We start from the raw sequence: 11857 nt of genomic DNA, 5'->3' as shown, positions 1-11857 counted from the left end.
CGTTTTTTAATTTGATTTAACCAGCTGTGATAGAAATAAATAGATTATCTTTCTGCTGTCAGAAGCAGCAGGACAGCATAGTCAAATGGGACGTCTCTATGATAGGCGTGAGCCAAAGTCGTCAAAGGTGGGTGTTCTTCATATTTTGAGGCTATTGTTCGGAATTATTTTTAGAATTTTATTCTCAAATCAATCAAATTTATTTTCTTCCTGAAGACCGCACCACTCTTACCCAACATGGAGCACTGCTTCTTGCCAGCTTCGTCTGGCCCCTCGGGGGGTAAGCGAAAGGCCGCAGCCGCCGGCTCGCTTATAGTTCACTCTCAAGCAACTGGTCACAGAGCTCTCCAAGAATATCAATTTCTTCCTGAGCAGCCAACCGTCCGATCAGAATCCTATGAAAAGATCGCATCTTCTCATTTCTATGACTCGCCCGTTGATAGGGTTTCGCCATTGTCGACCCCGGCCCCGTACATCCATGGTAATGACCATATCACCCAAAGTTATGCTCTGCAAGGGCAAACTTCGAGTTCTGCGTACGTCGCTCAACACGGAAGGCATCACACCTATGCTTCTGGCTCAGAGTACGATTCTGTGGCTTATTGTGCCTGAATTTTTTCTGTTTATCCCTCATCTATCTTTTCATGTGATAGGAGAATTAATCAAGAAGATGACGTCTTGCGCCCAGACAAGAAGCGCAAGGTAAGCTTTCTCGTTCTTGAAGTGATTCTTTTGTTAATTGATGTGTCTGATGGATGGTGATGTATCATAAACAGGGGGACGAGGCTAGAATTGCCAAGGAAGTTGAAGCGCATGAGAAACGAATCAGGCGAGAGCTTGAGAAACAAGATGTTCTCCGGCGGAAGGTGGCATCTTAGTCTAGTTTTTAATTTTTAATGTTTTTTTGTGGCTGACATTCTGATTTTTTAACTTTCCTTTGCGTTGGTTATTAGAGGGAAGAGCAGATGCGGAAAGAGATGGAGAGACATGACAGGGAGAGAAGGAAGGAAGAAGAAAGGCTGATCCGTGAAAGACAACGAGAGGAGGAGAGATTTCTCCGCGAGCAGAGGCGTGAGAATGAAAGAAGAGAGAAATTCCTTCAGAAAGAAAATCGTCGTGTATGTGCCTCCTACGCTGTTTATTACCATTAAAATCAAAATAACTGTTTTTATTTTAATTGTAATAAAGGAACTGATGGGTAGATTGCTTTTATATTGGTTTCAGGCAGAAAAAATAAGGCGGAAAGAAGAAATGCGCAGGGAGAAGGAGGCTGCGAGGATCAAAGCTGCCCATGAAAGAGCTGCGGCCCGCCGAATGGCTAGGGAATACATGGAACTCATTGAAGACGAACGATTAGAGCTTATGGAACTGGCTGCGTCAAAGAAAGGATTGTCCTCGATTATTCACCTTGATAGTGATGCACTACAGAACATGGATAATCTCAGAGGTATTGATAAAGTTTTCTAGCTGCTCTACAGGACTCGTAGATTTCAAATAATTCATGATAAAATCTTGATTTTAAAACATTTATGATTTTTCAAAATAATATTAAGTAATTGAATGCCTCAGATACTTTAAGTCCGTTCCCTCCAATTTCCGTGCGCCAACATTTTAGAAAGCCATTTGCAATTCAACCATGGTCGGAGTCTGAAGATAACGTGGGGAATCTTCTCATGGTATGTGCTGTTCTTTCACTTTTGCCATTTTTTCTTGAATATCGGGCGAGACGGATGAACTAGTGGAGGCTTAAACCATGTTTTAGAACCTATCTAGGAAATTTCTACAATACTCCAATTTTATTGGAAACTTTATTATTTCTCTCGACTGTCTTGAAGATTTATTCTCTTAGCAAAAAATATATTTGGTTCGCTTGAAGGTGTGGAAGTTTCTGATTACCTTTGCCGATGTTCTCGGGCTGTGGCCATTCACCCTTGACGAGTTTGTCCAAGCCTTCCACGATTACGTAAGTACTTTTGTTTTACATTGTCCAATTCATAGGAGAAGAGTAATGCTTGGAAATGGTTTATCAGGAGGAGTTTTGATATGCTTTTTTCTCTTTTTTTTAGGATCCAAGATTGCTCGGAGAAATTCATATTTCCCTTCTCAAATCCATTATCAAAGACATCGAGGATGTTGCAAGGACGCCTGCTGTCTCAGCAGGCGCCAACCAAAGCAGTGCTGCAAATCCTATAGGAGGACATCCACACGTTGTTGAAGGGGTAAGACTTTCTTTTCTTTTCTTTCTTTCCTTTTCATGAGACTGTTGAGATTGAAATTCACTCTTCTTGTATAGGCTTATGCTTGGGGCTTTGATATACGAAGTTGGCAATTGCATTTGGGCCCACTAACATGGCCGGAAATCCTGCGGCAATTCGCCATCTCCGCAGGCTTCGGGCCAAAATTGAAGAAAAGACAAATTGGACGGCCGTTTTTTCGTGATGACAACGAGGTAGTTTTTCATCAAATCAATTTAAAGCAATTATTACTGTCGTGGAACTGAACTATTTTACTTTTTGAATTGAGAAGGGTCACGATGGGGAAGATATCATCTCTACCCTGAGAAATGGCTCAGCCGTGGAGAATGCTGTTGCAATGATGAGAGACAGAGGGTTCTCGCACCTGCGCAGATCTCGGCATCGATTGACCCCTGGAACAGTCAAATTCGCTGCCTTCCACGTTCTATCCCTAGAAGGAAGCAGGGGTTTGACTATCCTAGAAGTTGCTGACAAAATTCAGGTTTGTTCCTTAAAAAAGTTGATGAGGCGCAAAATTCATGATTGACGAAAGAATTGTCTTTTTTTTGCAGAGATCCGGTTTACGAGATCTGACAACGAGTAAAACGCCGGAAGCATCCATAGCCGCTGCTCTGTCCAGGGATGGCAAGCTGTTCGAAAGAACTGCTCCCTCAACCTACTGCGTAAAGCCTCAGTTCAGAAAAAACCCTGCTGATGCCGAAGATATATTAATGGCTGCCAGGGAGAAAATCAGGGCTTTTGAAACTGGGCTCTCTGACTCGGAAGAAGCAGAGAAGGATGCCGAGGAGGCAGACGAAGTGGAGAGAGACGAGGACTCTGAAAGCGATGGTGCTGAAGACCTTGAAGTTGACGACCAAGACCTTGTTGCCATGACAGAGAACTCAATCAAAGATGACCAGGACCCACTTGTCAATGGCCGCGTTGACAGGAAAGTTGATGCGATATCTGCCATCACTGCCCAATCAGACACGGAGATCGACGAGAGCAACACTGGAGAGATGTGGGTGGAAGGATTGATGGAAGGAGAGTACTCCGACCTCAGCGTCGAGGAACGCCTTCATGCCCTCGTCTCCCTCATCAGTGTTGCCCTTGAAGGAAACTCCATCCGTATTGTTCTTGAGGTTTGCCTTTTTTTCCGCAGCTACACTCAGGTTAATTAAGGCAAATCATCAGTGTTCTTTCTTATAGGTGCTCAGAATAATGAGGATGAAGTTGTCATCGTCATCCTATCAGCAGACCAATGGTGAGGATGATGTCCTATTCATCATCCATTGACAATATATGCACGAAGGATGATGACGATGACAAACTCATCATCATCATCTGGATGAAAACAAATGATATGACTGCAAACACTTGCTGAGACTTGACTGACCTCTATGAAAACTCTTCAGGAGCGTTTGGAAGCAGCCACCGCCCTTAAGAAGCAGATGTGGGCTGAGGCACAGCTGGACAAGAGGCGGATGAAGGAAGAGCACATGACCAAGCTCCATTACTCTTCTTTTGTCGGTGGTGCGAATGACGGCTCAGATAATGAACTGCTGGATCGAAATCCAGTGGCGCAGGAGGCTTCGACGGCCAACCATAACAGTGGCAACGACGGTACCCCAATTCAACAACAGCATGCTGTGGCAGCGGAGAAGTCAAGGTCACAGCTCAAGTCTTACATAGGGCACCGGGCTGAGGAGATGTACGTGTATCGATCTCTGCCTCTGGGCCAGGATCGGCGCCGGAATCGATACTGGCAATTCGTTGCCTCTGCTTCCAGGGATGATCCCGGCGCCGGAAGAATCTTCTTTGAGTCCAAAGACGGACTCTGGAGACTCATCGACTCCGAAGAGGTACTTGTCAATTTATTTTATTGCATGAATTCCATTTTATGACATATATTGTAATTGGGCAGGCATTTGATGCGCTTGTGGCCTCGCTGGACACCCGCGGGATCAGGGAGTCTTACCTTCACTCGGTGCTGGCAAAAATGGAGGTACCGTTCAAGGAGGCGCTGAAGCAGACCCGACGCGTCTCTGGAGATGTCGCGTCGTTGTCCGAAGAGTGCAGCGGCAGCCCGAGGAGCGTGGTCTCTTGCCCGGGATCTGACCTTGCGGACGCATCCACGTCGTTCAGGATTGAGCTGGGACGCAGCGGAGCGGAGAAAACCGGCGCCTTGGCCAGGTATAACGATCTCCAGCGCTGGTTGTGGAGGGCTTGTTTGGGTTCTTCAGCCCTTCGCATAATCAAATACGAGAAGAAGAGAGGCAAAGAAGTTGACCATGGTTCTGGCGGCGAGTCAAACCTCCTCTTACACCACCCCGTGAGGATCCAACTGCTCAAGGCCCTCCTCTCGCTCCTCGAGGTGAATCCTTTTCCGGTTCCTTTTTCCCTTTTTTATTTGAAATAGTCGCTCTATGCTTAAATCAACGTGTTGTAGGTCTCAATTCCCCTGGAGGCCCTGCAAGAGACGTGGACCGAGGAGAGTCGAGAATTGTGGGCCCAGAAGCTGCGATCTTCGTCAACTCCGGATGACCTTCTCCAGGTATAAGGCAATGACGTTTCTCGATTGAGCACGTCGAGTCAACATCTCACGAGGGGGTTCATTGTTTGTTCTAGGTGTTGACCCGGTTAGAACGGGCCATGTTGAGGGATCATCTCTCGTCAAGCTACGAGACGGCAGCTGAGTTGCTCGGCAGTGGGGACAAGCCGCTGTCGTCTGAACCGGTCGGCGCAGTTCCCTGGATCCCCCTCACCACAGCCGCGGTGGGGCTGCGGCTCATGGAGTTGGATGCCGCCGTTTCCTTTGTGCTGCAACAGAAACTCGATCCTCAGAGGGACCCCGAGCCCGGGGACTTGATGGTAAGCACTCAAGCTTCCGGCCCTAATGACGATGAAGATGATTACGGTCTTCCTGTGGCGCAGAGCGCGGCGTCTACGTATGCCTTCATGAGGAGCTCCCACGAGGGGGATGCGACAGATTTGCCCGGCATCGTCAACTATCACCAGCCCTTGCTAGAGGGAATAGGATGGCCGGAGATGCGCTCCAGCAGTAGTGGCCGAGGACGTGGCAGGGGATCCCGAGGGCGTGGCGGTGGCAGAGGGCGTGCCGGTGGCAGGAGGAGTTTAGGCATCTCCAGGCCATCCCTATTTGCTGATGAATTGAATGCCAATGGCGAGAAGATGCTCGTGCCACCTGTCGCAAGGCGGGGGCGTGGGCGCGGCCGCAGTCGTGGGAGAGGCAAGCGGGGCCGCCGCGGCAGAGCGCGGGCCCAGCCGGCAGAGTACCCCCGCGGCGCCTCTGCCAGGGTGACATCAGCGCCGCCCGAGTCTCCCAGCTCTTCCGACGAAGAGGACTGGATCACGCCAGCGGCGGTGGTGGCTGGGATAGATGAAGATGACGATGAGCACTCGTCGGAGTACGAAGACTACCAGCCAGGATTTGCCGATGAGGCAGCCCAGCAAGACCTTGAAGACAGCGAAGACGATGACGACATCAGTGACGACGACGAGGATGATGGCATGGGTAGCCGAGATGATGAAGCAGAGGAAGACGACCCAATCAGAGATGAAGATCTTGACGAGGACGATGCTGTGTCCTACTCGTCTGAGTACAGCGACGATTAATCACGAAAATCAAATTGATGTAGTGATGATGATGATGATGTTGATGATGACAAATTCATGGAGGTCAGGAGGAAGAAAGAATGCGGGCAATGGCGGTCCGCTGTTCCATGGAGAGATGAATAGGGAAGGTCACGGAGAAGGCGAAGCGGAGGTTGCCGTGGCGGGAGGGGTCCTTGGGGATGGGCATGCCCTCATTTGGCACGACCTCCTCGTAGTTTGGATGGATAATGTTGTGGATGGACACGGAGACGAAGCGGCCGTCAAGTGTGGTGACCTGCGCCGTGTACCCTGTGAGGGCCTCGGCCAGGGATATGTTCAGTTTGACGACGAGGTCGTTGCCGTTACGGGTAAACCGTTCATGCGGCTTCTCATCTATGATGAAGATGAGATCTGCTGGGATGATGTTGGGCTGCTCGTTTCCCTTCTCTGGGTATGTTAGCTTTGTGCCCTTCTTCCACCCTGGCTTTATCTCTATCTCCAGTATCTCCTCCACTGGCATCGTCCTCCTGCACCATTCAATATCAGCAAATCTTAATCATCTTTCGTCATCATCATTGTGACACAGACCATAGCAAATTCTCAATAATCATCGTCCAAACCCTTAATTTTAATGCTTCCCATTGAGATAATAATCATCATAATCATGAAAACACAAACTATAAAGTTCAGTGTTGTCTGTGAAGACGAGCATTGTCATCTTCATGCTCATCCTCATCATCATAATCATCAAGATTTATTCCCATGCTCATTCTCAACATCCTTGCCATCATCATCATTAAGACATTGGCCCATTAACTAACTTGAATTGAATCATAGGCAAGAACAGAAACTTCAATCAAATAAAAACGGCATGAAAAACGGATCACTCACCCGCTGGAATCGGTGATTTCCCTGGAGATCTTCATCTTCTTCGTTGTCCCCTTGAACAGTTCTTCCAGGGTGCAAGGCAACTGCCTCTCGATCGGATTAGCTTTCCGTTGTTGTTGTTGATGATGATGATGATGCCGCATCTGACCAAACACATCTTCGCCGAACATCGACGACGCTCCTCCGTGAAATCTCGATCCTCTCCCGCTCCCCATTCCCTGGAACGGGCTCGGAAACCCAAAGAATTCTTGAAATACGTCGTCCGCGCTCCTCGGATTGAATCTGAATCCCGAACTGTCTCCAGCGGTGTAAAACGGCATCCCGCCGGCCCCCGGCGACGCCGCCTGCCCTTTCAGCCCCTCCTCCCCCATTTGATCGTACACGGCGCGCTTCTGCGGATCGCTCAAAACCTAACCAATCGTAAGAAAAACAAAATCTCAAAATCTTATGATCAATCCGCAATCAAAAGAACGCCAAAATCAGCGAAATCATATAGTCACATCGTAGGCCTCCGAGATCTGCTTGAATTTGGCCTCCGCCTCTTTCTTGTTGTTGGGGTTCTTGTCGGGATGCCATTTCATGGCGAGCTTGCGATAGGCCCTCTTCAGATCGTCTTCCTTGGCGTTCTTGTCCACTTGCAAGATCTTGTAGTAATCAGCGCCCATCGTTCGCTCGCGCAATTTGCTCGATCTTCTTCTTCTTCTTCTCCGGCAAATCGCCGCCCCCGCTCCTTCGCGGATCGACGAAGAAGCTTGTTTGAGTGTCGCCTCGACCTTCTTGGAAGACTGTAGAACTTTCTAGAAACATCCCAACGACTCCATTCCACGTCAGCAGCCACGTGTACTGGATCACTCTTCCTGGCCTATGATCGTTAGATATTGGATTATATATTTATATTTTCAAACTGTAGTTTTGATTAACTCTGAACCATGCTACTTAGGAAAACAGTTGATCGAATATTCATGCACATGCTATGTTGGGCATACAAAATCTAGGTTTAGAAACGATGCAATTTAGAAACTTATGATGTGCTGTATTAGGAGTGACTGTATTTGGATAATGATCAAGACCTAATTAAGCTATGGAAATAGTTAGGACCTATAATGTTTTAAATATCAATTTTATAGAGAGGTCAGCTGAGTTAGGATAACAATAGTTCGTGAATTGAGTGGACTTATACTCAACTTGAAAGAGGATTAAATTTAGAAACCAGTATAGAAAATCTAATTTAAAGAGCCTTGTAAATTAAAATAGATGAAATTTCAAAGTTATAGAAATTGCTAGATTTTATAAATTTTCAGGAATTAAGAAGGCAGGAAAATCAAAATTATTTGCATGGGCCTATAGGAACATCTTTTGCGTCTATGCCGCCAACAATATATGATGCAATTATTATATACTTCCTTTGAACACGAAAATTTTCTATGTAGGGAAGAGTGGAAGAATGTGATACATTAGATGGAGACCTAGTGTCTAAGCTTATTTCACAGAGGAAAATGCTAAGAATCCCATGATGTGCGCAACATGGCCACTCCAGTTGCAAGATGCGTCACCATCTCGATAGTCTAATTTTGTTTAACAAAACACGCGTTTGAGTTCTTTTTAGCTCATATGAATGCACTTAACTCCCACTCTTTGATGTAACACAGTGACGCCAGGATCAAACGTCACGTGTTACAACACAAGAGAAGACAAGAAATTACACCAGATGATAATAATGGGTGTTTAAAAAGTAACTCTCGTTGAGAAGTAAAGGTAGACTGCTGATCTAGAAAGACAATTCAATAGATTTCTGGGAAGGGGATCGTCACGATCAAACTCCCAATGACCTGTGAGGATCACTAAAGTACCTACGACGCGAGGAGTTAATGACCCAAAGGCGTCCACAACTACCTTTATCAGATGATCTAGCCATAACCACAAGAAAATAGATCTATCCCTCGACGTGAGTGGCTATCCTATGTGTTGTATATTAAAATGGCGAAGAATTGATGGTGGAAGACGACACTGTAGAAGGTAATAATACTGAAATGAGAGGGGAGTGATAGTACCTGTTTGGCGCGACGGTAGGCAATGAGGCTCGGGGGCGCGGACAGGAGGGGGGGGGGGCGTGAGACTGGGCCACAGCCACGGGGGGAATAGTGAGCACGGGGCACGGGCGCGCGGGGAGCGTGCGTGCGAGGAGAGGCGCTAGAGGCGTGCGGACGGCCACAAGAAGAGGTGGATGGCAGCGGCGATGGCGGCGGCAGCGACAGCGATGGTGGCGGCAGCAGCGATGGTGGCGGCGGCAGTGATGGTGGTGGCGGCGCGGGGAGCGTGCGTGCGAGGAGCGGGTGTGCGGGGCGCGAGCACGCAGGATGCGGGCGCGAGCGCGGGGGGAGGGCCGCTCGGGGTACACTCACACGGGTGTGCGCATGCAGGCACTCGAGACGCGCGGGCAGCCGCAAGGAGAGGCAGCTGGCGGCGGCGGCAGTGGTGGTATTGTCAACTACGGTGGCGGTGGCAACGGTGTTGTGGAGTTGTCGTCCACGGCAGTGGCAGGAATAGCAGCAACGGCAGTGGCGGCGACCATGATGGGGGTATCAAGAACCTACTGGAAGGGCGGTTCAACGGTGACAACAAGACGGGAGCGGGACGCGGGCGCGCAAGGTGCGGGCGCGAGCATGCGGGTGTGGGCGCGCGAGGCGCATGTGAGCGGGGCGCGCGCGCGAGCGCGGGCAGGTGTGTGAGCTATGTGCAAGCAGGCGCTAGAGGCGCGCGGGCGGCCGCAAGAAGAGGTGGATGGCAGCGGCGATGGCGGCGGCAGCGGCAGTGATGGTGGCGGCGGCAGTGATGGTGGTGGCGGCAAGTTCCATGAAAATAATTACGGAGGTTCTTGGCGATCCTTGGAAATTCTTGCATGGAAACAGGATCAAGAAACGGCTACGGGGTGGCGCGGAGAAGACAATTCCTTCCACGGATTGCCCTCGACGTGGGCAGGGCGCCGTGTCAGGCGACTTCACGATCTACTATCTAATATGCAGTAAAGATAACTCCCAAAGGGAGAAGGCGGGAGCCAATTGAGGAAAATCATTTTCAAATTGAATCAACTCCAAGGCTTTCCTTTGGCATGCCATCCCTTTATATAGGAGAGGGAGGATGCCCAAGTGGGCCGAAATTAGGAGAAATCCGTTGCGTGACAAGGATTCCCCTTAATGTACATTAGCGTGGAGACAAAAGGAAATAACGGACGAGGCCCAAAACATGGTGGCCCGATCCGATTTGTCCAGGAAAATCAAAATACAAGGAAATAAGATTCAATTACCGATGATGGCACGATGGCCAGTCCAGTTGCATGATGCGTCACCATCTCGATAGTCTAATTACAAAACACAAGTCTGAGTTCTTTTTAGCTCATATGAGTGCATTTAAGTCCCACTCTCTCTCTTCATGGAAAAATTACATGAGATTTTTTCAATCAAGTGAGCATGTAGTCATGTGGCAGTGTTCAATATTAGAGAAATCTGAAATTTTTACTTTGTGACGCTTGTCGTGGTATACAAATATTTTCAATCCATCGAAAGGGAGAATAATCAACATGCCAAAAGCCTGTCAAATTGAAGAAAAAGGTAATTAGCAACCTTTTTCTTCATTTAAGGCCTAATTTTTGGGGATTCTAGGTCAGAAAGATATAATCATTGTGGCTGTTAATTTGTATTGAGTTAATTTCCTGATTTTGTTATAAAATTACAGTGACTTGGATTTAGTTATTATTGTTCTCCCCCAACTTTTCTTTGTTCTCATTTGCTTCAAGTTTGTCTCTGGATTTATACCTTAATTGTTAGCCAAATACCATTATATTGGCCACAATATATTTTTATTGACTTTTATTTATTTGAATACAAAACTGGGATTTATCTTGAGCTTCAACCCCCCAGATTTTCATTTTACCACCATCATCTCATGCAACTCATAATTTACGAGTTGTTGACTTTTGAGAGCCATATCTGGATAATCAAACTTCCAATTTAAATAATTTTGGCTTCAATGGAATCCCATCTTCCTAATATTTCAATACATAATTAGTACTCAAATTATACTTCATTGATAAATGTTTTGAGTTTAGTAAGTCAAAACATAGATCAGGAAAACTAGCAGGTTAAAGTCAAATACTTTGAATTACATATTTCTTATCTCGTCCTCATTCTAAACATATCAAATTGATAAAATTCTCACACAGAAATTAGTGAGTTTGCTTTCTCACTAATTTATTGTGGGATTTTGAAACCCATTTCGGCATATTTTGGTTTTGTTTCACTACAGATTTTAATAGAGGTGTATAATTCATTCCAATAATAGTTCACTATTTCTTCATCCAATTTTATCCAGTTGACTGAGAACCATTTGAAATATCAAGCTTTGCTTGATGTAGTTCACTTTTCTTCATTTTGACAATCTCCATTATTGCTCCATTGTCATTGTAATACTTTTAGATCACATCGAGAGTGTAGATGACAAAAAGTGAGAAGAGAGGAGACGGGTGGACATTTCCCAATTTATTGATGGATAATATGTGGCCGTTAAGCCAAATCACACCACCGTGTTTTTCATAACTTCATTGATAGAATATTAGCTCATTATTATTCGGGTGTGAAGTTCATGAACACATGCAATGACTCAGTGAATTATCATGAGAGCATAATACAATGACTACTAATTTTTAAACATGTATTCTAAACATTCCTTTTTAATGGATTATGGAGATGAACTTCGAATTATCATGATAGAATAACACTATTTAATCTTACTTATTTGATAAGAATGGTTGATCTTTTGACCATTAATGTGGAGACATTAATGATAGATGGTGGGTGTTCTTTGGAGAAAGAGTTCACTAAATTGATCCGTATGAATCACTTAATGGTATTATACCTAAATGTCAATCATGTTGATTCATGTGACAGTTGTATCAGTGATCTGTTGACCTGAGACACCGAGGACATCTCGTGGATCGACGCCTATGCTTTGACTGCGGCTTTCGAGTCTCTAATCATGGAATTCAAACAAGTTTTAGCTCAGATATAGAAAGAACTTTATAGAGATTATTATGTGGTTAAGACGGGATCATTCACCCTCAGTAT

The 11857-nt window shown here is 46.4% G+C and overlaps 2 protein-coding genes across 4 annotated transcripts in view; one reads left to right on the top strand and one right to left on the bottom strand.

Moving 5' to 3' along the window:
• Positions 1-5924, top strand: part of LOC144709613 (homeobox-DDT domain protein RLT2-like) — a 7511-nt gene extending 1587 nt beyond the window's left edge. Inside the window, exons 4-20 of one of the 3 annotated variants that reach the window (XM_078583189.1) lie at positions 69-127; positions 217-584; positions 654-702; positions 777-866; positions 954-1118; positions 1225-1447; positions 1570-1676; positions 1877-1963; positions 2067-2219; positions 2294-2449; positions 2527-2736; positions 2807-3376; positions 3650-4096; positions 4159-4608; positions 4684-4788; positions 4863-5105; positions 5169-5924. In XM_078583189.1, the coding sequence (XP_078439315.1) occupies positions 69-127; positions 217-584; positions 654-702; positions 777-866; positions 954-1118; positions 1225-1447; positions 1570-1676; positions 1877-1963; positions 2067-2219; positions 2294-2449; positions 2527-2736; positions 2807-3376; positions 3650-4096; positions 4159-4608; positions 4684-4788; positions 4863-5105; positions 5169-5870 (4184 nt within the window). In that variant the 3' untranslated portion in view covers positions 5871-5924. Of the gene's footprint in view, positions 1-62; positions 128-216; positions 585-653; positions 703-776; positions 867-953; positions 1119-1224; positions 1448-1569; positions 1677-1876; positions 1964-2066; positions 2220-2293; positions 2450-2526; positions 2737-2806; positions 3377-3649; positions 4097-4158; positions 4609-4683; positions 4789-4862; positions 5106-5168 lie in introns of all 3 variants that reach the window. The other 2 variants (XM_078583188.1, XM_078583187.1) reach the window with 2 other exon arrangements.
• Positions 5867-7498, bottom strand: LOC144709614 (uncharacterized). The gene is made up of 3 exons (XM_078583190.1): positions 7238-7498; positions 6741-7147; positions 5867-6376 (listed from the first exon to the last, which is right to left on the bottom strand). The coding sequence occupies exons 1-3, from the start codon at positions 7400-7402 to the stop codon at positions 5935-5937; spliced, it is 1014 nt and encodes a 337-aa protein (XP_078439316.1). The 5' UTR covers positions 7403-7498; the 3' UTR covers positions 5867-5934.
• Positions 7499-11857: the final 4359 nt, after the last annotated feature.

The sequence above is a fragment of the Wolffia australiana genome, chromosome 11 (genome assembly GCF_029677425.1).
Source record: "Wolffia australiana isolate 7733 chromosome 11, ASM2967742v1".
In the NCBI taxonomy this organism is placed as follows: Eukaryota; Viridiplantae; Streptophyta; class Magnoliopsida; order Alismatales; family Araceae; genus Wolffia; species Wolffia australiana.
Note: the sequence above shows the minus strand (reverse complement) of the source record. Positions and strands in the feature narration are given on the sequence as shown.

What these genes read in the sequence shown, in the direction of transcription:
- LOC144709614 (XM_078583190.1), bottom strand. Translation starts at nt 7,402, where the DNA reads ATGGGCGCTGATTACTACAAGATCTTGCAAGTGGACAAGAACGCCAAG. An exon ending in AGATCTCGGAGGCCTACGAT is followed by an intron (nt 7,148 to 7,237) that starts GTGACTATATGA and finishes ACGATTGGTTAG; the next exon opens with GTTTTGAGCGATCCGCAGAA. An exon ending in GAAATCACCGATTCCAGCGG is followed by an intron (nt 6,377 to 6,740) that starts GTGAGTGATCCG and finishes TGAATGGTGCAG; the next exon opens with GAGGACGATGCCAGTGGAGG.